At 31.5% G+C, this 24,300-nt stretch overlaps 3 protein-coding genes and 1 long non-coding RNA gene across 4 annotated transcripts; 2 read left to right on the top strand and 2 right to left on the bottom strand.

Annotated features, from left to right (window-relative positions):
* Positions 1-2,417: 2,417 nt before the first annotated feature.
* Positions 2,418-3,155, bottom strand: LOC128292773 (uncharacterized). The gene is made up of 2 exons (XR_008282685.1): positions 3,012-3,155; positions 2,418-2,808 (listed from the first exon to the last, which is right to left on the bottom strand). It is a non-coding gene; the product is annotated as an uncharacterized LOC128292773 (long non-coding RNA).
* Positions 3,156-5,510: 2,355 nt separating this feature from the next.
* LOC108453384 (protein CutA, chloroplastic-like) lies at positions 5,511-7,440 on the top strand. Its single transcript, XM_017751455.2, has 6 exons — positions 5,511-5,798; positions 5,907-6,022; positions 6,167-6,229; positions 6,454-6,485; positions 6,765-6,859; positions 7,183-7,440. The coding sequence occupies exons 1-6, from the start codon at positions 5,638-5,640 to the stop codon at positions 7,262-7,264; spliced, it is 549 nt and encodes a 182-aa protein (XP_017606944.1). The 5' UTR covers positions 5,511-5,637; the 3' UTR covers positions 7,265-7,440.
* Positions 7,441-7,591: 151 nt separating this feature from the next.
* LOC108453383 (14-3-3-like protein B) lies at positions 7,592-10,161 on the bottom strand. Its single transcript, XM_017751454.2, has 4 exons — positions 9,411-10,161; positions 9,121-9,243; positions 7,973-8,089; positions 7,592-7,851 (listed from the first exon to the last, which is right to left on the bottom strand). The coding sequence occupies exons 1-4, from the start codon at positions 10,101-10,103 to the stop codon at positions 7,831-7,833; spliced, it is 954 nt and encodes a 317-aa protein (XP_017606943.2). The 5' UTR covers positions 10,104-10,161; the 3' UTR covers positions 7,592-7,830.
* A 4,504-nt stretch (positions 10,162-14,665) lies between these two features.
* Positions 14,666-20,336, top strand: LOC108489870 (glucose-6-phosphate isomerase 1, chloroplastic-like). The gene is made up of 14 exons (XM_017794574.2): positions 14,666-15,453; positions 15,562-15,684; positions 15,999-16,097; positions 16,235-16,318; positions 16,840-16,983; positions 17,062-17,127; positions 17,457-17,525; positions 17,614-17,721; positions 18,528-18,580; positions 18,672-18,810; positions 18,910-19,066; positions 19,231-19,309; positions 19,740-19,806; positions 19,893-20,336. The coding sequence occupies exons 1-14, from the start codon at positions 14,926-14,928 to the stop codon at positions 20,025-20,027; spliced, it is 1,851 nt and encodes a 616-aa protein (XP_017650063.1). The 5' UTR covers positions 14,666-14,925; the 3' UTR covers positions 20,028-20,336.
* Positions 20,337-24,300: the final 3,964 nt, after the last annotated feature.

Raw genomic sequence — 24,300 nt, 5'->3', positions numbered from 1 at the left:
CAGAAGCTTCACCATTTATTTATTTTTGTCTAACTTTATTCTTAGTCCGTACCTTTAAAAGTTACATGGAGCGTTTTATTTATTTATTTTTAATTTTAAAGTTAATTACATGGGATTAAACATGTTATTTAACGACTAAATTAATAGTTTTAATAATGAAAGGACTTGATTAATTTAACATTGATAAATTGAGATGTAATTAGAACGTTTTGAAATTTAAATAAAAATTATGGTGGAATTAATTAATTCGATTGTTTTTATGTTAGATGACATAATTTGTGGCAATTTTTAAAAATAAAATTAGCGATGCCATAATTATGTAATTTTAATTATTTAAAGGGATAAGAAAATTATGTGTAAAAATGGTATTCTTAAATGAAATGAGTGAATCCGCAATTAAAACTGGTTAGAGAGAAAGGAGCAGCCATAAGCCATAAGTAGCAACAAAAGGGTTGAAGATTGGCAATCATCACCAGGAAAACAAGTACAGTTTCCCAATTATTTACCAATACAACTTTCATTCCCATAAATTTTTAATTAAAATAATCAACATTTAATTTGTTATATTTTTCTGAATTTAATTTATAATTTCAATTTTAATATAAATGTTAAACTTGATTTTGAGATCAAGTTGTCGGAACTTTAACCTTATCATTAAATTAAAGTATTTCCTTCTGTTTTCTCTTATTTATTTTTATATTTTAATTAATTATATATTAATTTTGAGATAGATTTTTCTCTTTTATATTTTAATATTTCCCTGTTTTATAATTAATCAAATATAATTTTATTTATGAAAAAATTAAACATATTTATTTTTATACTAGATTAACGTGTAATTAGATCTTTCTTATTTCGTAATTGAAAAGAAATGAATGAATGAATTAAATAGGAATTTTTATTTAAATTTTACTTTGTAAATAAATTTTAATAGGATTTTATGGGATTTTTTTCTTCAAATTTGATGGATAAATGTATTTTGCACTAAACCTAATTTCACAAAGAGGAATGAATTATCAACAATTTAAGCTCCGTGATAAGGTTAAGTACCAATTCAAGATATCGTATTCAGGTATATTCCGTACCACTACACGAGAAAATTTAGTTAACCGTCAATGTAAATTACATTTATATTCAAAAATTAATTTATATTTTTTATAAATAAAATAGGAAATTATATCAAATTAAATTGAGTGAACGTACGGTTAATTTTTTTTTGTTGAAAGAACCTAAAATCTAAACAGTCAGCGATTAGATTACATTGTCTGAGAATATATCTTATCTACTACTGACCTTCAACTCTCATAATCCGTTGGGCTCTCCTAATTACTGCCATCAAATTATTTTATAAAACTTTTGACCACATTTAAATTATCCATCTAAATTATAATTGTTCTGATACCTTTAAAATGGTTATCAACCTAGGTTTATCATAATATTTTCCTTTTTTCTTTTTAATTTTGGACAGTTAACTTCCTGTGTGTATCCAACGTTTCTTTTAAAGCATTAGTTAGAACTTATGATTTCAAATTCCAATGATTCCAGTTGGTGAAGTATTTATGGTGAAATCAAATGGAGTTTTTAATGAAAATGTTCCTTAAATTATCCATCTGCATTCTTACCTGTTTTAATCCTTATTCATACAATTGCTATTTTTACTCTGTATAAAATTAATTTTCTCAGTTGAAGTACAAAGGAAAAAAAATGCTAACCCCAATCACTAATTCAAAAATTTTCTTTCTTCCCAAACAGAAACTCAGGGGAACAGCAATTAACACATGCAAGTAGAAGAAGAAGAAAAAAAAAAAGCTTTTGAAATCTTATCAAAATCAGCCCCTAAAAAACCATTTTTGTACAAAAAGGTATGGATTTTTGCTTTTCCTTTCGCTTTGTTTTGGATTCTGCAAGTAGAGCTTTTTTTATTATTATTTTTCAGCAAGTGAGTGGTTAAATCCTTTTCTTCCTTTTTTTTTTTTTTTTTTTAATTAGGAACATTAAACAGTGAAACTAGACTTTGAAAATGGGATTAAAATCATTGAAGGAGAGACATTGTCTGAGGGTAAAAATCCCATCATTTTACTTCATCGGTAATGGTGTGTTTTTAAAACAAAACAATGTCTGGTCGACTAATAATATTTACAGTCAAATGAAGACTGTAGAGATCAAGTAAAAGAACATCCCACGACAGTTGGTCCTTTCTTTATTTTGTTTTTCTTCTTAGATGTTCTTAAATCCCACACAGCCAGATTCGATACCCCTCGACTAGGAATTTTTCTTATTGCTCCTTTAATCTCACAATCCCAATCCCATGTTAATCACATTACAATTACGACTTCCATTTGCCTATCAATTATTATTCTACCAATTTTAAAATTCGATTAAAAAAATGAAAAAAATAATTTTAAATGACAATATAATTGTTTTTGAATTATTAGTTTGCCCATTCACTTATCATTCACGTAAATCGTGATTTCATTACACCAAGTCAAGTTGATGATCTAATGAGAAGATTTATATTATATGGCCTTAATAATAATCTACTGGTCAAGAGATACACAGGCATTTCCCTTTGAATATATATATTTTTAAATCAATAGAGGAGATAAAATAACGAGCACACCTATAATTGTCCTCATTTTTGGTAGCTCTCTATAAACTAATAGCGCCTTTTGGTCCTAAAACACCACTCGTGGTTCTTCGACCTTCTGGGTGAGTCGTCTCTCCATCATCTTTTTTATCCATCCTCTTTTTGTATTATGATAACTTTGGTTTATCCACCAATATTGTTGATGCGAGTCTACCGAAAATCTGATTTCATTGAAATTAACTATTAGTATATAAGATTTTTGGATATTGAACACTAGATAAAAGGATAATAAATTTAAATAAATAAATAAAAACAAAATGATGAATTATGAAGGATAGAAAATGTAGAAGAAATCTTTGAATTCAATCTTCATGATTATATTAATATAGAAGAAGATAAAAATTGGACCGAATTACGATTTAACCTTGGATGCTTCTGTAACTTCTCAAGGCATTCATCAAAGGCATGCTTAGAATATAAGTAAGTAAATTAAAGAGACTTTATTATCACAAATTTCAAACCCTCTTTTCCTTCCCCAATATTCTTTCAACTTTTTCCAACCTTTTTATATCTTTCTTTCATAAAATCCCCCCCCCCCCTTTTTATTACAAAATTTCACCCAAATTTTACTTTTAATGTTTTACCCCCTTTTGGACTTAAAAATGAAAATTTGGGAGTCAAAATAAAATAAAGAACAGAACCCTCCCATAGGCATATGGGGGGTGATGTTGTTGTCAGTTATGTTTGTACTAATCTCAAAGACTATATTCCCACCCACGTCCATTTTGATCTAAAATTTAAACTTAAACTAAACAAAAGCAAAGCAAAGTGTTAATGTGATGGTAGTGTTTGAGATCCGAGCTTAACAGAGTGTCATGTCATGCCTCATTGCCCACCACCCATTTTTTTTTAACTCACACTTATAATATTCTTCTTCTTCTTCTTCTTATTTTGTTACTCTTGTGGCAGTTTTTTTGTTTTTTTGTTTTCCTCATTTATATGACTTAAGGTCAATTTCATTTCGTTTCAATATACTAAAATTTATTATTTTATGTTTTATTATAATTTCTTCATTTTATATGACTTTTTAAAATTATTTTCATCATAATTTCTTAATTTTTCAAATAAAATATCTTTAAAATTTAGGGTGATTTTTTTCTTCTTTATATACCATGTTAATTTCTATTCATAATTCTTTCGCAATTCTTAAATTAAATGAAAAATATGTTTAAATATACTCAAATTTATGTTTTTGATCTAACGATTCTAACTGAATAGAAAATTAAAAACACAAATCTTAAATAAAAGTAAATTGTGCGTGAAGTCAAAAGCTGGAAATATAAAAATTGGATAGAAATTAGGGCGAGCAAATTATGAAATTTTACCATAAGTAATACAAACAAGTGGGTAGAAACTTAGATGAGAGGGTTGAAGTGGGGTTATGTTGTGTAATGGCATTATTCATGTGGTGAAGCTGTTTAAATGGATGTATCTAAAATATGTAAACTGCATAAAAACTAATATATTATTTGTTAAGAATGAGACAGTAAGAAGTGCAAATCGAGGAATCATTTAAGTGATCCAGATTCAGGAATGTAGCTGCACCCCCATTACCCAAAACCTTGATTAAATATATATATATACATATACACTTTCATATTTAAACTCAAAACTCAAGTTCTTGAGATTCACCCCTTGCCTTAAAATATGACCTTAGCTAACTCATCCCAATGCCCCAAACACGACACGAATAAATAAAAACAAGAGTTGTTAGAATTATTTCATTGGATTGGTGATCTATTTGTAGGACATGGCCAACACCGCCACCTACGCCGTGTTCCGCCATCACAACACCCGCCGTATCTCCTCTGTCTCTACTATTTTACGCCACCACCTCCCTTTAAAAATAAAAAAATAAAAAAATTCCCCCACTTGTCCACTTGTTCACTCAGTCATTAACATTCAGATTATACCCATTTTGAGCTAGCATTGTATAACATCATATGACATTTATGGTCTCACCAATAAGAGTTACTGTCTTATCCACAAAATTTATACCTGATTTGTTCTGATTTGTTAATTTATTTTTGTTGTTTATCATAATTTTATAATAGCTTTTTATTTGTTTTACTGTTTAAATTAGAAGTAATATTCAAATAAAACTATCTCAATAATAATTAAATATGTGAGAAAAAATTCACTTTCACTTCTTCCAATTCGTAATACATTTATTAAATCCTGCATTGAAAAACTTAAGTAAGAAAGCAATTTATAATAAAAAATGAAATTTCAATATCCAATGCCTAAAGGATTGGATGTAATGGGCCGAGAGCAAAAACATTTTGGATTTAAATCCTCAGATTACTAAATTAGTATGGTGGGCTTGATCTTATTGGAGTTGAGTCTTTGCCAACTTTTTTGTTTCCTTTTGGAAATTCAAGCCTAACTAAATCTTAGATATTATTTTAACGAATAAAAACTAAATTTAATAAAAATTATTTTAAATTTTAAATCCCGAGAGTGCAATGATATCAAATTAGGTGAAAATAAGTATTATTGAACCAAATTTTTATTTTTTTTAATGAAACAATGAAATAACTTGAAAAGTAAATAAAATTATTCTTAATTTTTAAAAAATTAATGAATCTGAATCAATGAAATCCGATATTGTCCGGTTTTATTATCTTCGATTTTTAAAAAATTAAAACTCTATAATTATTATTTTTTTCGAAAACCAAACTGAATCCAATGATGATATTTTCAGCTTTGAACCCATCTTTTAATATCAAAGGGGGGCTAAGTAACAAAAGTAATAGGGGCAAAAACCCCATAGGCCCTTTCGATAATGGGTCGACAAAACTTACTGAATAAAATGGTGGATAATACACGTGGCAAAAACAGAGAATCTCAATTCTAAAAAATATTCTAAAATTGTGTTGGGAGTCAAGTTGAGTGAATCGAATCGAATGGATTGAACTCTTAATTTTCCAGTAAGGAATGCCAGAACCTTCTGCCACCTAATATAAAAAACGCTACACCCAAACCAAACAATGGCTTCCACTCTCTGTTGTAGAGCATCGTTGCTTGTTTCATCCAACGCAACACGACGCCGTTTCCATCTGGTCGCTTCGTTTTCCACTCTCTCTTCTTCCTCTTCCTCTTATCTCAAAACGGGTTGCGTCCAGTCTCTACCCTTTGTTCGTCTCTTAAGGTAGCAGTTATTCGTTAGCATCACTCCCGCTAAATAATTTAACTATATATATATATGCTAATTTTCTTTCAATTTAGCCTCTAATATCCTTTTGGGCTTCTTGTTTAGATCCAAGTTCAGTATCCGTGCGCCTGATATGACCGTCCCCGCTGTAAAAATGGAAGCGAGTAGCAACAATGTTCCAAGCATCGTCGTTTATGTTACTGTTCCAAACAGGGACGCAGGTTTGTTTGTTTTTTTAACTTTTTTGGTGCTGGAAAGAGTCATAGAAATCTGGGTTTGGTGAAAGAAACCATATTTCACTATCTTAGCTTTTGGGAATTTATAGCCAATGCATATTTTCTAAGTCATTCACAATGTACGTGCAGGTAGGAAGCTGGCTGATAGCATAGTCAAAGAGAAACTTGCAGCATGTGTGAACATAGTACCAGGTTGGAATCTATATAGTTCTTTATTTTGCGCCATTGATACCATAACAAATGTTTCATCCATTGAAAATATATCTTGTTGCGTAAATGTAAATTGCCATGATATCATAGCAATCTGGTTCAGTCAAAGACTGACAGGTTCTTTGTTTCTGATTTTGTAATCATTTGAACAAACAATGGTTACTAAAATATAATTGTTGTGAAGCATGAATGTATTGTGAATGCAGGTGTGGAATCAGTGTATGAATGGGAGGGAAAGGTATGAACTTTCTTTTGGATAAGTTTCTTCTTTCTTTTTTTCTTCGAATAATGCAAGTAAACCATTAAGGCTTCAGGTTTCCTGGCAAATTGAGAAATATTTGAGAATCTAATTTTTCTTTGAAAAAAATCCTTTGTAACTTAATAGAGTTTTTGCTTAGGCTGCCACTCTAGGTATTTCTGATGGCCTTCTGTTAAAGCTATGTTTATATTCATTTTATACAAGAAAGAACGAAGTAAATAGGCTATGTCGCTGCTTCTTTAACCAATTTATGGGCAGGTCAACAGAGATCCTGAGGAACTGCTGATAATCAAAACAAGGCAATCCCTTCTGCCAGCACTCACAGAACATGTCAAGGCAAATCATGAATATGAGTAAGCATGATGCCTCCTCTTTATTTTTTTCAACTAAAATGTTATTCAGACGTTGAGTTTGAAAGTTCGAAACTGCAGCTACTACGTAGATGAAGTCATAGGGTTGTCTTCAAAAGAAAAAAAATTAAGGGCGTCCTCCTTTTGACTTCGGGACATTATTATCTTTTTACAATTGCATAACTTTTTTATTTTTTGTTGAACCCCTTTTAAAGGTAAGAAAAGAGCACCATTTTATTTTTGAACAAATAAACTAGGAATACAATAAAACAGCAATGGCTAGATTCTTTTCTTTATCTTACTTTTTTACCCTTTCTTTTTCTCAGTGTACCAGAAGTAATTGCCTTACCAATTGGCGGCGGCAGCGTTGAGTATCTAGAATGGCTCAAAAACAGTACAAGGGAGTGAAATTCTCGGATCTTGTATGTGGAGTGACCGTGTGTAAAACCATTTAATCTTTTATGTTTCCTTTTATGAGGATCTGGTGTCTGGCTTGTGTGAATGTATATGGCTTCTTCTGGCCTAAATAAAGACTCATGTTTACAATGTGCCATATGAAATCTAAAACCTATTTTTCATAAGAATTTAAGTGTTCTAAAATTTACAGTCGGTTTTGAAAGGATAAATACAATCAACCAATTTGTTTTGAATTCCTTAATTTCCTTTGTTTTTAATCTCTTTTTCTATCTAATACGAATTCTACCCTAGTTATTACGTCCGGTTTTCTATGCCGTCTTTATAAACAAAATCTATCATGGAATTACTACTGTGCAGTAAATATAACTAACTAATTGGAAAATGCCACCTATCCAAGTCACTTCCAAATTCAGAAATCTAGTCGGGAGTAGAGTATAGCATCATGCCATGGATTACTTCCGATTTTAAATTACACACTTTAATCAACATAAGCAAATGACATTCAAAGCCCACCTCCTCCGGAAGAAGACTAGGACCAACACGGGTAACACCACCTTCTATGGCTCGTCTAACTGGTCCTGCATCACAACCAACATCACATACAGTTAGGCACTGGTCACATCAATATATCAAAATCCCTATAAACATGGTCTTCAAGTGCCTGTACGTGTGTCTATGTGAGAGAGATAGGGCAATGACCTGAACATCCGAAGTCCAGAGAGTAAGGTTATCCCTTAGGAGTTGCATAATGAGAGTGCTGTCCTTGTAAGACTCTTCTCCCAGCGTGTCAAGCTCAGCAATGGCTTCCTCAAACGCCTTTTTATAAAAAAACATGGAATATTTAATGAATATCCAACCATTAATTCATCTTTTATTCTTACTAAAACCATCAACTACTCAGCAACATAATTTTATACATAGACGGCAAAGAATGTTTCAGAAAAATAAGTCAAAATGCCAAAAAAGAGATAGCATTTATTTAAAGCATCCAACTAAGAAAGTCCCCCAAACAGGTCAGAAAGTTGCAGTAAGTTCAGAGGTTGGCCGCGTTCCATTTATTTTCTCCCCATGAAAACAAACAAGGAAGACAATAGGAAAAACATCCAAATAAAAATTCATCTCCTAACATGCATCTATGTAATGTTTGAAAATAATGTATTTGCTACTTAAACTCTAGTGTGCTATGCTCAATAAGGATTTGGTTTAGCATATCTACATGTACACATATAGTATATAACTATTTTGCTAATAAGAGGATTGATATTAATTTCTAGACAATCCTGACCTCACCAACTTAAAACTAAGAAGTAAATTTAAGGTACTAGAATTACTAGAATCAAGCACATAACAAACAGAGCTATATATTTGCAAAAATATAAAATAAAATCATTTGTCACTTTAATTGCGCTAATGCTGGTTAAAACCAAAACTGATTCAAAGTCTTGTCTAATCGGTTCTTAACAAAGTCATCTAGATGAAGTCACCAACACAAGAAGTCAAATCAACCTCGTTTTTGACCCTAGTAAACTTTAAGGGACAAAATTAAGGATAAAAGTCATAAAATAAGGAGCACTGGACATGGTATAAAACTGAGTTTAATAGCCTCACAAAGAAGACCAAACTTTCCAACGTCAAACTACAAAACTAATTAGATTAATTAAGCTAATAATAATATATTCCTCCATAAAGAAACAGCCAAAATCATCGACCAAAAGTCACATTATGTTTCATTTTTGATTGGTTTAAGCATCAACTCAAGCAAGGTGAAGAGTAGTTTGGAGCTTAAAGCAGATTCACTTGCAAAGGCTTTAAACAATTCATGTTCATGAGTTGAAAATGAAGAGCACCTGTTTAGCCATGCTACAAGCCTTATCGGACTGATTCAGAATCTCATAGTAGAACACCGAGTAATTTAGCGCAAGTCCCAGCCTGATCGGGTGCGTTGGTGCTAGATCCGTCAGTGCGATATCCTTCAATTAATTCAACACAGGATCCAAAATTTTCAACTTCAAATTATACAGAATTCTCAAATCCAAAAACTTAACCCTAAAATCATAATTCCAAGTCAACATAAAAAATTCTACTCTTAATAATCAATTACTTAGTCAAAGCTTGGCTCTAAGTTAAAAAAAGTTACCTGAGCAGCCTTGTAAGACAGCATAGTATCCTCAGCAGCAGCTTTCCTCTCATCACCAACCTTAAACTCTGCTAAATACCGATGATAATCCCCTTTCATCTTCAAATAGAAAACCTTCGACTCACTCGCAGCAGCAGATGGGATCAGATTCGAGTCCAACAAAGTCAAGATACTAGCGCAAACATCCGACAACTCGGATTCAACCTTCGATCTATACTCCTTGACGAGCACCACATGTTCCTCGTTCTTCCGACCTTCTTCTTTCTGCTCGATAGAAGAAACGATCCTCCACGCTGCGCGTAGAGATCCGATCACGTTTTTGTAAGCGACCGAGAGAAGGTTCCGTTCCTCGACGGTGAGCTCGGAAGCAGGAGTAGAGCCGAGGACGAGCTTTTGCATGAATTGAACCATCTCCTCGTAGCGTTCGGCTTGTTCCGCTAACTTGGCTAAATAAACGTACTGGTCACGGCTTAGGTTGTCAGGCACCATCGTCGCCATTTTTGCAGAAATTGGTGAGCTTCCGAAGGTTAGAAAGAGAGGAATATTTTTTTTCCGGGTTGTTTTCTTTTTCTTGTGGGCGCCTAAATTGAAGAGGGTTTTTTTTAATGAAAGGGATGTGGAGGGCAAACTGGTAATCACGTCGTTGGGATTAGTGCAATAATTGTTGGTTTGTTTAAGGAATAATAAAAACATGGGGAATCTTATATCTGATTTGAGGAATGGTGGAAATTTTTAGGACTAATAACGAGTCACATCGGAGGACTCAACCAGCTTGGAACGGTGCGTTTTGAGAGGTCAAAAGATCAAACGTTGTGAAATGAATTGAATTTGAATTCCGTGTCCTATCCCATGCCGCCAGTCGAGCTGGCTTTGTGGGTGTGTTTTTTTTTTCTTTTGGCGGCTTTCAGCCTTCAGCCGCGAATTTTGTCGAACCCATAAAAGTATTTTCCACGTATGATAATATATTCGCAATTTTTTTAAAAAAAATCACAGTTTAAAATTACTGTGTAAGGTTGACCTTCACTCTAAAGTTGAAGCACGTCGGCTTAAATTAAAATCTTAGTTAATAAAAAATGGAAAGTGCGTTATGGAGTCGTGAGGAAACGCCATAATTCTCATCAAAGTAAACCTGCATTAAGGGTAGGCCATAAACTGTAAAGCGAAGATCAAGCAAAAGCATATTAAATTAGCTACGCACAATACCACATGATTTGATTATGCTTAATCCTGTAATAATCCTAACACAACATTGCTCTAATGTTAATGTTGCTTAACATACTCTCTTTTATTTTATTTTTATGAATATCAATATGTTATACTAGATTAAACTAAAAAACAACATGAAGATGTGTGGAAATTAAGTTCACAATTTTAATTACTTTAAATTTATATTTGACTTCAACTGGAATTAAGTATTTGTAAATTTATATTCAATCCAGTTGTATATTAACGTTGAAATGAAACCATTAATTTATTTTTATTTGAATTTTAATTACCAAAATAAATAGATGAAAATGTTAATAATATAAAAGAAAGAAATGAATTTATTTCAAAATTAATATATAATTCAATTTAAATTTAAATATTTATTGTATGTTTGCATGAAAAATTTAAAAAAATAAATGAGAAAAGATAAAAATAAAATATAATTATCATTAATAACGTTTTCATATAAATAAACTTAGAGTTAAAAGGAAGCCTTAGCTCAATAACAATGTTAAGACCTTAACAATTCTAAAATTCCAAGTTCGAGCTTCATTCAATGTAAATAATATGTGAGTTCTTAATTTATATTTATTATAATTTATATCACACCATGTGTGATCTCTATATAAATTTATTATGATAAGGTGATCAATATATATTCAACTCATCAATTCAATAATGCTTATAATTATTGATTTTAGGTATAATTATTTAAATGTACTATTTGAAAAAAAATTAAAATAACATCTTTCAATGATCAAAGATTTAAATTATCATGAATTTTGATATTTTTTTCACCGATTTACCCCACTAGTGATAGAAAGGTTTCATCTTTTTATATGAAAGAGTGTTGAGAAAACAAAATGCATGAAAAAGTTTTTATTGGTGTTTTTAATAAATACGTATAAGTTGCGAATAATTTATTAGCCTAATAGTAAAAATATTATGTTGTGACATATAAAGTATTGAATTCGATCTCAAACAATTTCATTCTCTTTTCAAATTATAAAATATATATACAAGTTAAAACATATAACAAAAGGTATATGTCATAATTTAATTGATTTAATTAAACTATTCAATTATTCTACTTTCTAGCTAACTTTGTACTCATCTTACTAATTTCTCAATTTAAAATCTTAAACAATTTAGTTAAGAAAATTCAGCCTTGAATTAGGTTTTCAAACACTTATAAAAATTGGATTGTTACATTTCTCTCTTCCTCATGAAATTTCCTTGCAAAATTTACCTGAAAATATATGAGGATATTGCGGCCATATTGTTTCCTTAGGCTCTTAGGTAGCCTCCTCAGCATCATAACTACACCACAATACTTTGACCAAAGGAACTCACTTGTTTTTGAATTCCTTCGTTTCTCAAGTAAATTTTTATTACAGGTTATTCCTTGTATGATAAACTAAACTGGACCTTAATCGATTCCATTTGAATGATATATGAAAGATTAGAATGATATCTCCATAGCATTGGAACATGAAAAATGTTGTGTATCTTATCTAGTTCAAGTGGAAGAGCCAACCAATATGCTATGAGTCCAACTCGATTTAGAACCTCATAAGATACAATGTATATCGAGTTCAACTTTTTTTTTTTTTTTTGTTGAATCTCAATATTTTTCTTACGAGAACACTTTCAAAAACAGCTTATCTCCATGTGCAAACTTAACATCTTTTTATTTTAGATCAATACATAATTTTTATTAATCCAAAGTTACTTTCAATCTGTATTTGATCAAACCAACCTTATTTTCAGCATATAATTGTTTTTTTTCCCCTAAACTCCAAAAATAGAAATCAAAATGAAGGAAGGAATATTCCAAGGGCATTGATCATATCCACCGGTCCAACCTGTGAATAAAATTAAATTTTACTAATTTTATTTGGTAAAAAGTTAATAATCTAAATAGTTTATTTGTAAATTGGCTTTCTATTTTTAAATTCACCTTTAAATTTTTTATTCATTTTTAAATGAGTGTTTTAGAATTTAATTGACGGATTAAATAAAAATTTGATTAAAGTATTATTTTGAAGAGAAGCAAAAATAAATTGTTTTATGAATTAATCTTGGACCGATTGAACCTATACTTGAATCAATTGAAGTGGATTATATAAATTTCAATATATATTTTTATTTTATAATTTTTTAATAAATTATTTACTTAGCACTAAATAAACTAGTTGGACTAACTGAAAACTAGTGGTGTGATTGGTTCAAGCATCAATCTAATTCCAAAAATTTGCTTTTTATTTCCCGAAAAATATATCAACTAGTAAGAATACAATACATGAGTATCTTAAGAAAAATGAGATAAACTTAATAATTGATGATAAACTTAATAATTGCAGATCACCTTTGATTAAAAATACTTTAAAATGGGTAAAAGTATTTAGGAGGTACCTTTATTGCGGAGGATCGAATTATATTAATCTTTATCTTATTAAAAGATCAATTTAGTCTCAGATTATTAAAAATTAAACAAGTCTAAATTGTAGTAAAGTTAACATTTAATATATAAAAGTGTATTGAAAAATAATTGTAGTTTAATTCCAAATAATAGATTTCACTTACAAAACCATAAAACTTTTAAAAATAATAACTTTATTAGACAATAAATAATATTTTCCTAATAGTAAATATTAACTTTATCTTAATTTGACATTATTTAATTTTTTTAATAATACATAATTGATTCATTTAATAATGAGATATGTTAGTTTTTAAAGGGTGAATGTATTTGAAAGGTTTCAAGGATCGATCAAATTATCCTACAAATTAAAATAAAATTTAGTGGTAATTTTTCTAATAAAAGTTAATTTAAATTTGAATAATTTTTATATTCTATTACACTCAGATCATATGCTTAGCATCTACTTTAAACAAGGCTTTAATCTTTAACATGCATGTAGTTAAATGAATGAGATATAAGATTTAAAATTTTACAATAAATTACGTAACAATAATCAAATTAAAATAATTTAAATTTCATTCAAATATTGAGTTGAAAAAAAATACAATGTTAATAGAGTATCAATAAAAAATTAGATAAAGATAGTGTATAGAGAACCACCTATGAGGTAATTCGAAACAGAAATCAATTTTACCGAAAAAGAAAGAATGATCAATGAGGAAATAATATATATATATAGAGAGAGAGAGAGAGACCCCCTTCAAGTAGGAGATTCAAAATTTAAATATTTTGGGCATGATTCCGATGTGTCACATGTCCCTTTCCTATAATCAATTTGAAGGTAAATTGGTCAATTGCTTTGTTTCAAGAGGCTTAGGTAAGGTTATTAGCGTGACGATTGGACATGCTGCCAATCACTTCAAATGAAACGTGACAACTGATATCATAAATGACAGTTATAGAATGAGCTCTACGTGACTTAATCTGAGGAGTTATTCTAATAGGACTTATTCAGGGAGTTAGTTCAAAAATTCGTTCGAGTTTCACATGATTTAGTACGCGAGGAGTTATCTTAATAGGCTCGCTTCAATGGGTGGTTTGGAAGAGTAAAAGTTTGATAGGCCTGTCCAAGGAGTAAGAGTATAACACATGTTTTTTACTAGCACTATTTTTCTCCTAAATTTATATGGAATATCTTGAAATTTTTTATTTGAAATTAGTTTTAGCACAAATGGGAAAAAAGAACAAAAAAAATATTTATATATAAATTTCGGTTTAATGTATAATTTGATATATAAATTTTAATTTAGTACAATTATACACAAGAAAATTTAATTGGATTCAAATGTATACATAAAACTTTGATTTTGATTTAATTGGTCACATTTTAAAAATGAATACATATATTTATTTTTACATTGAACTAATATAATTATTTGTATATGTAATATATCAATGTAAAATGATACTAATTTAATATATTATTAGTAATTTGTAAAAATTCAATCAATTCAAAATTGTATGAAAAAATAGTTGAAAATCAAAATTCTGAAACTTGATATATAAATTTAATATTTATACATAAAAAAAAATCAAATCTAACCCGCGGCAACCAACCAATACAAACCTAAACCGATAACCAAACGATCAACGTGTGAACCGAATAGCAAAAGACAAAATCAACCCTCCCAGGTTAACTCCAGCACAGCACGTAAAACAAAAACAAACCCCAAAACCATTTCACTTCATCGATTCTTCAGAAAATATCGAACCAAACCCTTCCTCGAATCCAAGCCAATGGCCTAAATTTAAAAAAATTCTCGCCATTTCATTTATTGCACATCGTTATCATCGTCTCGCTTTCACTTGTCTTTGCGTTCTGCAATGGCCGCTCTCTCGGGCCTCTGCTCTTCTTCCCCTTCTTTGAAGCCTAAGCATGACCGAGTCGTCATTCCATTGTTTCGCAAGTACTCGCTTGCATTCCCTACTCGGTCCAATTCTTGCTCCAAGCTCTCCGTTGCTGGTGAAGTGTCCGCCGATTTGTCCAAAACGAACAGCGTGGGCGTTTTGAAGAAGGCCAAGCAAGGTGGGCTGGAGAAAGATCCTAAAGCGCTTTGGAGGAGGTACGTTGACTGGTTGTACCAGCACAAGGAGCTCGGTTTGTACCTCGATGTCAGCAGGATCGGGTTCTCGGATGAGTTCGTCGCGGAAATGGAGCCCCGGTTCCATGCCGCGTTTCAAGCTATAGAGGACTTGGAGAAAGGCGCCATCGCCAACCCGGATGAAGGGCGGATGGTGGGCCACTATTGGTTGAGGAACGCCAAGCTCGCGCCAAAACCGTTTTTGCAAGTACAGATTGAGAAGACTCTCGACGCCATTTGCAAGTTCGCTGATGACGTCATCAGCGGTAAGGTCAGTTTGGCTGTTCCGTTTTCACTCGCTGTAACAAGCTAGTTCACCATCAATGTTGAGGCCGGATTAGTTGACTTATCAATTTGCTTCATCCCTTTGGAACTGCAGATTAAGCCTCCGTCTTCTCCAGAGGGTCGTTTTACTCAAATACTCTCAGTTGGGATTGGAGGTTCGGCTCTGGGCCCACAATTCGTTGCCGAAGCATTGGCTCCTGATAATCCTCCTCTAAAGGTATTTGATCAATTTTTTTCATTCTCTTTGAAATTTGGACCTGATAAAGAACAGTTTGATCAAAAGCTTTGGTAAAATTGCCCAGTTAAAGAGTTTGAACCAATCACATAAGTAGACTAGTTAACTTGTACCTTATCCCTGGTTTTATCAACTTGAATTGCGTTTTGCAATAGTGTTCATTTGTTAAAGCAATCCACCAACTTCCCTTTTGAGAAATGGAATAGCTTTCTAATTGAATGATTTTAAGTCTTAATTACGTACATACATACTATATGCTGGAATAGGCTATTGATATTTGTTCTCTGTATTGGCAGATAAGATTTATTGATAATACAGATCCCGGTGGAATAGATCATCAAATTGCACAGCTCGGTCCAGAGCTGGCTTCTACCCTTGTAATTGTGATCTCAAAGGTCTGCATCAAGTCATCCTTAAGATCTACTTAGTTTTCTTTGTATTGTTTTATTCTTCTCTACTTATCTGTTTTATGGACCATATATCATATATTACATATAGTTTGTATTTTTCTAATAAAACTTAAACCACTCAGAGTGGAGGTACCCCAGAAACTAGAAATGGTCTGTTGGAAGTTCAAAAAGCCTTCCGTGAAGCTGGTCTGGATTTTTCAAAACAGGTTTTGATCTCAGGTTCTTGTTTCTGCTTTTATTTGTTTACCCTGCTTCAGAGTTTTACTTTAAAAATTTAATTAGGTAATTAATTCAAGGTAGGTTGTAATTTGAGTATGTGAAAAGGCTTTGTAACTGGAATTGGACTTAGATGTAGATGCATGTCATTTGGAAGTATTCATTCTTAAATGCGGTTGTTTACCGACCGTGTTCTGCCACCCTCATGAAGAGTGTTCTACAAATACTTGTATGATCCTATGATCCCCTTTTTCTTCTAATGGTTGGTCTTCTCATTCTATAAAAGAAATAGTTGACTATGTTTAGTGAGCTTGATGAATATTCAAGTTATTAGATGGTCACTAGAATTTTTAAACCATAACCCCCCAGCTGAAAATCTACTTGGTTCGGTATGATCCTTGCATAGAGACTTCACTTGGTATTACTTAATCAACTATTGCATCTGGAAGCAGATTTGTCCTGTAATTTGGTTCTCAGATTTATAGGTGTTGCTTATTTACACTTCATGCAGGGCGTTGCTATAACACAAGAAAATTCTTTGTTGGACAACACGGCAAGGATTGAGGGTTGGGTAGCCAGATTCCCTATGTTTGATTGGGTTGGTGGCAGGACATCTGAAATGTCTGCTGTTGGTCTACTTCCAGCAGCACTTCAGGCAAGTAGTCCATGGATTTAATATTTTGTGGTTATCAGAGCAAATTGGAACAGTTCTTCTAAGTGAATATTTCTGCAGGGAATTGACATAAGGGAGATGCTAGTTGGTGCATCTATGATGGACAATGCCACAAGGAGCAGTGTGGTAAGTTTTGGACTGGTGTTTTCTATTTGCTTTAACATAATTTAATGCTGCTTTCAAATGATTGAATAGGGAAGAATTGAATCATGATAATTGCAATTTTTAGTTGGTGACCTTGGGTTACTTGTTTTCATTCCGTGTTGCCCATTTTGGAAACTAAAGAGTTTAGTTGGCAGTTTCTTAGCACCGGAAAAACTTGCTCCCCATCTTCTATTTGGAATGTTACCTTGTTTCAGTTTGCTTTAACTTCCTATGTATATTATGTATCTGGCTTGTATTCCACCTGTCATCCCTCCTGTTGTCATAAAGAATTTTTTCCTCCTTTCCTTCAGCTTAAGGATAATCCCGCAGCATTGCTTGCTTTATGTTGGTATTGGGCATGCGATGGGGTTGGATCTAAGGTATTATATACTTAACAATATTACAGATCTTATGTTGTCCAGATTTTGGTTTCCCATATTAATGGCTTCTCTTGTGGGGTTCTTTTAGGATATGGTTATCCTTCCATACAAGGACAGCTTATTACTTTTTAGTAGGTATCTACAGCAGCTGGTTATGGAATCACTTGGCAAGGAGTTTGACCTGGATGGTAACCGGGTATGTATAACTGTTTAAGATGACTCGTACCACTTCATTTTAAGATGTGTATCTTGGAGAGTACTTTTGGATCACTAGCTAGCACTTTCTATAAAAAGCTAAACTGTAGGACCTTTTCTTGTCAATAACTTTAAGCGCCCTTCATATTGGGTGTACTACCGGATAAAGCATATAAGCTGATATGAGGAGATTTTATGTTTGGGAAGAGTGATTCATGGTCTTCCAATTCTGGTTGACTCTTAAGAGTATACCTTGTGTTGTACGTTTTCTCACTTATCTGGAGCTGTTTTAATGGATTAATTGTTGTAAAATCTTGCTCAATGAAGCTTTTTGGCATAATCAAAGATCTATTACTTGGTTGGATTGTTGCCAAGTATTAGCAATTAAGCAATTTGGCCTCCATTTATGTATTGATGAGATCCAGTTTGCATGTTTTATTTGTTCTATTTGCTGGCATGACATGAATAATTAGTAGAATTTTGTCTTGACAAACCTTATTGGAGGTCCATGCCTTAATTCAACAAAGTCTGTGCTTTAGTCCCTCAATGCATATTATGTACAAGTTTTTAATATAAAAGCATTATTAGGTCAGCTTCAATTTTTTAATATCAAAACAATATCAACCAAATGCAGAAACCTGCCAACATGTATCACTTTGGATATAAAAAATTATTGATGGTGGAGCATGATGCATTTCTATTGCAAGTATTTTCAGGCTTTGCGTCAAATATTTGCTCATTATTGACATGTTTGAGTTGCTTTCTTACATTATTAGAATCGGTAAAAACAAATTTTTAATTCATCAGGTAAATCAAGGAATATCTGTTTATGGGAATAAAGGAAGCACAGATCAGCATGCGTAAGTTCTCCTTGTGCCTTCAAAATTGATCTATATTGATGAAAATGGTGCCCAGGCCTGATGCAACCTTCCGTGTATTATCAATTTATAGTTATATTCAACAGCTGAGGGAGGGTGTGCATAATTTCTTTGTGACATTCATTGAAGTGTTACGTGATAGACCCCCTGGTCATGATTGGGAGCTTGAACCAGGTGTCACATGTGGTGACTACCTGTTTGGAATGCTACAGGTTTGATAAGTGCCAGTTTCCTAAAACAGGGAGATTTTCACTGAACGTATACATGATAAAAACTGATGGTGTTTGCAATATATGACCTTGCTTGTGCAGGGAACAAGATCAGCTCTATATGCAAATGACCGAGAGTCGGTTACTGTCACTGTCCAAGAGGTGACACCTAGATCTGTTGGGGCTCTTGTAGCTCTTTATGAGCGAGCAGTTGGACTTTATGCCTCACTTGTCAACATCAATGCTTACCATCAACCTGGTAAAAATATGTTCCATCTTCCATTTAAGAAATTTAGTTCTTGAAATGGACTAAGGAGGATATTGTTTGGTTACTAATTGGGTTCTATCTTGGCACCTAGCTGTTTGATCTAAATGTTCTTGTTGGGTTAATTATTTATTTTTGGCACTTAATTTTCATCTTAGGTGTGGAAGCTGGGAAAAAAGCAGCAGGTGAAGTATTAGCTTTACAAAAGCGGGTTTTAGCAGTACTCAATGAGGCTAGGTAAGATCAGATGCTTATAATCTGGTATTTATGGTGCAATTTTTCTGAAAGCCTCAGATGCCATTATATGTCAGATATTTATTTAGGGAAGCAATATACTGAACACAGTTTTGTACAAAGGTTATCAGAATTTTCTAAACTTCCTTTATGGATGAAGTATAGTATCCTTATTCCTTATAAGTCGGAATTGAAGAAAGTTATGACTGAAAAGTTTTTTAGATTGCAGCAACTGATATTCTTTCCCACTGTCTGTCTGTCCTTGTAGCCTATGTTTCTTCTCTCTCCTCTTTGGTTCAAGGGCCTGATGACTTTCAATGCTAATCCCTTTGCATGAACTTTTTTATTTTCTTATCATTGGGCTTGGATTGAATGCATGTGTGTGGTTTGTTGTTGTTTTGCTGATTACTGTTTTCTGTTTCACTTTGTTTAGCTGTAAAGATCCCGTTGAACCATTGACACTTGAAGAAGTGGCTGAACGTTGCCATGCTCCTGAAGACGTATGTACAAAATACTGTTCAGGGGCACTTCTTTCAACTTGTACAATAAAACACAATTGCTAACATCCTTTGTTTAATGGTTGCAGATTGAAATGATTTACAAAATCATTGAGCACATGGCTGCCAATGACAGAGCACTAATTGCTGAAGGCGATTGTGGCTCACCGAATAGCTTAAAGGTTTTCCTAGGGGAGTGTAACTTGGATGAATTGTATGCTTAAGTTAACACATTGAAAATTCATGTTTCAGGTTTCATAATAGTGTTCCAGTGAAGAAAAAAAAGCTTCAATAAAATTATTTAACTGTTTACAATGTATCTGATTTCCCTTCTGAAGCAGGTACTTTCTCTTTCTATCAATGTTGAGTATAAAAAAAAAAATTCCACTGTTTCCAGTTCTGTCATTGAAAGATAAGGGCAAAATTTCTGGATTTGACGATAGTATGTATGATATATAATATTGTTATGTGTTTATATTTGAATATATGTATGATATGAGTGTTATGAGAGAATGAGGATTTTGGTATTGAAATTATGAAACTGTGGTCGAGGCTTGTTATCAAAATTTTCCTATCCACACTGGATGAGAAATTTTAACTGTTTACCCCTTTTTACTATTGTTTTGAAAATATCAGAAGGTAATGCCAATAGGAGTCTGCTTTTTCCATTCCGTTTGGTTCTGACGTTCTGGAAGTTTGCTTAAAATTCAAATTTCGGGACGGGTTTTTCGTTGCCAAAGGCTTTTAAAAAAATAAAATAATGCACCCATGTCTCTGTCAAATATGGTGCGAATATAGTGGATGTTATTCTTGGTTTGTCTTGTTTACGTATTTGTTTTGGTCTCCCATCATCTCAGCTATTTCCATTTGCTTAGAGTACTATTAGAGTAAGAAAGTTCCTGGACTAAAACCTCCAGACCAGACCCATAGAGGAACTATTTCGTCATTCATCTACAAATTTTGTAATTCAGTAACTTTAGTGTGTTTTCCACTCGGTCGCTTTGAACCTAAAATACAAGAAACATCATTTGTCTTCCATGTTTGGAATCCTTTCTCTTCAAGACAACCAACAAGTAGTTGAGTACCTTAATGTTAGGTAGTGAGGAGCAACGGCAGTTTCCATCTCAAGAAAGCCGGTTCCCACCTCTCCCTAATTGATTTGTAATCTTGGTTAACATTATGTCTAGGGTTTAAATCTAAGCCCTTCTTCCTTTTATCACCTCCCATTTGAAGTTTCATTCTAAATTATCCAAGAGTTCGATTGAGTTTGTGTCATCTATTAATTGAGTTTTAATTTGTTTATGAAATTAACAAAAATATTATTTTACAAAGTAACAAATATTACTTTGAGAGTATATTTTATTTTTATATAAAAATTTAGAAAAATACATATGATGGAATTTGAACCTAGAGCACCAAGACATTCACTATTTCAAATTTACAATTCCTTTTTTTATAAATTTATTACATAACTATTTTCACGATCAGGAAAATACTACCAGCAGAAATTTTGAAAAAATCAATAAAATTATCTGCAACCAGCAGACTCAATATAAAAAAGTCTTTTCTGAATACTTTTTACAATCATATGTTTATCTAAATGATATAGGGGAAGAAATTCCTACTATAAAATTCAGATTAGATCATGAACCATTTGATATAAACAGTATTGAATGGGGTTTCATTAGGGAAATTGTAGTACAAAACTTTTCTTTTCACTTATTAAAAGATTTTCTGCTATTATAAAAGCTATATTGTCACTTTTAGTATATCAAGATGATTTTTATTACTATTTTTATATCCAAATAAGTAGTCTTATTGGAATTCTTTGAAAAAGAGCGATTCTATCAACCATATCAAATATGGATTATTCAACGAATGTTTGATAGTCCTTATTTATCAGCAGCCAAAGAAGATAAACAACACTTGACCAAAACCATTGACAAGTGTTACAATAATCCAAAATATTTTCAAATCCAAGTCGGAATTGATTTAATGTCAACAACTCGACATGTACTTCAAGATCAAACATACAAACTATCTACCGATGGAAGAAGAATAGTAGCTGATCAAAACAGCATGATTCAAAAATCAAGAGATGAAGAATCCATACAACTGCTAAAGAAAATAGCAGATATGGAAATAGACGATTTCCCTTCAGAAATAATTGAAGAAATCAAGAACACGTGTGGGAAACTTGGAATTCACCGAGACTATCACCAGAATCTTTACACCTGGATGAAATAGAAACATGGAACCTGGACAACATCCAAGAAGGATAAAAACAAAACAAAGACCACGTGGAAAGTCAAGAAGACTTTCAAGCTGATTTTCAAGATTGGCGGTAAACAAAAATTCAAGGCATCCATATACGATCAAAGATATGACAAAGACAACTGACAACATACGTGGAGGCAACAATAAATTCATCATTATCAAAAATACTGTGCGAGATTGAAGAAAAATCAAATAGAGTTTAGAAATTTTACTATAAATAGCAATGTAAAGAGCCAAAACAGGGCATCGAAAAATAGTTTAGAAATATTTCCTTTTACTTTCAGTATTCTCTCCAATCAAATTTCCTAATTTTATGTCTTGTTGTTCAGACTTAGGAATTTCTTCTAATTGATTTTTAGAACTACTTCCTACATTAAATATAAATATATATTCTTCTTCATCTGAATCAGAATCTGTTTCTGATATTAACTCATATAATATTTCTTCAGGATTTATTTCCTCTTCATAACAAATTTCTAAATCTTGTTATTCAAGACTTTTAATCATCTTTTTAGCACTTTTTCCTTTATTAGGACAGTTTGGTGCTATATGGCCTTCTTCATCACAAATAAAACATTTACATATCTGTTTTTTAGATTTTTTAGAAGTTTTTTTTCTAACAAATTTTTTCTTTTTCTTATTATTACCAGTATATTTTTTTATTTCCTGGTTTCCACTTAATAAATTTATATTTTCTAATAAGTATTAGGACGTGTTGTTTTACATCCAAATTCCCATTCATTTTCTAGAATTTTTGTACAATGACTATAAATTAATTTATTTTTTACTTGTTTAGCTGTTTTAGTTTGTAGACAATGTAGAGTTATTCTTTCTCTTACAAAATTAATTCTATTTCCTATAGAATCTATATTTTTTTGCTATTCCCGATTCTTTACTATGTTTATCTAAATAAGACACATATTTTTTTATACAAAGTAGTAATTGGTACCTAATACCAATAAATTTACTACAGAAATACAACCAAAATTACTACATCTAAAAGACCTGTCAATACCAAAAGATTGGATGATTGATAGAATAAGTGGTACTAGTACTTCAAAACCTGTAAGTACTATAGAATATATGTCATTTGGAGATAGACTATATTTTAAAAATAATGCTATAACAAATACAAATGATAATTTAGTTTTACCTTCTAATTCTCAAATAGAGGAAGAAGAAGATAATATTAGTACAAATTCGACAACACCAATAGGTATGAAAACAGTTCAAATACCTATTTTCCCTACTGAACATAGTAGAAATTCTAGAAATACTAGAATGAAAGAAATACAATCTACTACTATTATTCGATAAATGAAAATAGGAAAAAATGTTATTATTACGTTTTCAAATTTCCAACCTAGGAAATATTATACATATATAGAAATTACACTTCAATTGAGAGACTATAAAACATATTCTTTGCATGCTTTATTAGATACTGGAGCTACCACAAGTAGTTGTAGAGAAAATGCCATTCCTGTAGAAAAATGGGAATTAATGAAAAACCCAATCGGAGCTATAGGAATTGATGGTAAAGAAACCATAATTCAATTTAAAGCTAGAAATATAGCAATTTACATAAATAATGTAAGATTTGTAATTCCTAAAATATTGTGTTTTCCTGAAATGCATGGAGACATATTATTAGGAAATAATTTTATATATCATCATCTACCGTTTTCTATAGATAGAAATTTAGTAATATTATCAATGAAAAAACTTCAGTAGAAATACCTTTAATAGAATTTAAAAAGTAATAATTTTTACAAATCTTACATTATTTATGTAAATTGATATATTTCTAGCTTTAAATTGAATTATGGTTTCTTTACCATTAATTCCTATAGCTCGATTGAGTTTTTCATTAATTCCCATTTTCTCTGAGAATGGCATTTTAATCCGACTAAATTTATATTTTCTATTTTTAATGACTACGTTTTCAAATTACATCGTGGGTGTATTATAAAATAGTAATATTTTATAAGTTTTATGTTATAATTTAAAATATTATATTTTGAAAAGTTACAAATATAACCAAGTAAAATCAGGCTAATAATAGAAATATATCTGAGCAAATTTTACATATGAAAGCTGATAAATGATTTATACAAGCTACAATTTGAATATAAAATATGATTAAGCTAATATTATATATACAAATTATAGTTACATTCATATATTGACTTTTTTTTTAATACCCTTTAATCATATTTT

Source organism: Gossypium arboreum, chromosome 5 (assembly GCF_025698485.1).
Source record: "Gossypium arboreum isolate Shixiya-1 chromosome 5, ASM2569848v2, whole genome shotgun sequence".
NCBI classification, from domain to species: Eukaryota; Viridiplantae; Streptophyta; class Magnoliopsida; order Malvales; family Malvaceae; genus Gossypium; species Gossypium arboreum.
The sequence above is the reverse complement of the archived record's forward strand: the minus strand, read 5'-3'. Positions and strand labels throughout refer to the sequence as shown.

Coding starts and splice junctions, on each gene's coding strand:
- LOC108453384 (XM_017751455.2), top strand. CDS start 5,638: ATGGCTTCCACTCTCTGTTGTAGAGCATCGTTGCTTGTTTCATCCAAC. Junction 5,799..5,906: donor CCCTTTGTTCGTCTCTTAAG/GTAGCAGTTATT, acceptor CTTCTTGTTTAG/ATCCAAGTTCAGTATCCGTG. Junction 6,230..6,453: donor ATGTGTGAACATAGTACCAG/GTTGGAATCTAT, acceptor TTGTGAATGCAG/GTGTGGAATCAGTGTATGAA.
- LOC108453383 (XM_017751454.2), bottom strand. CDS start 10,103: ATGTTTTTATTATTCCTTAAACAAACCAACAATTATTGCACTAATCCC. Junction 9,244..9,410: donor TGTCTTACAAGGCTGCTCAG/GTAACTTTTTTT, acceptor AATTAATTGAAG/GATATCGCACTGACGGATCT. Junction 8,090..9,120: donor CTTGTAGCATGGCTAAACAG/GTGCTCTTCATT, acceptor TTTTATAAAAAG/GCGTTTGAGGAAGCCATTGC.
- LOC108489870 (XM_017794574.2), top strand. CDS start 14,926: ATGGCCGCTCTCTCGGGCCTCTGCTCTTCTTCCCCTTCTTTGAAGCCT. Junction 16,098..16,234: donor TTGTAATTGTGATCTCAAAG/GTCTGCATCAAG, acceptor TAAACCACTCAG/AGTGGAGGTACCCCAGAAAC. Junction 17,128..17,456: donor ATGCCACAAGGAGCAGTGTG/GTAAGTTTTGGA, acceptor CCTTTCCTTCAG/CTTAAGGATAATCCCGCAGC.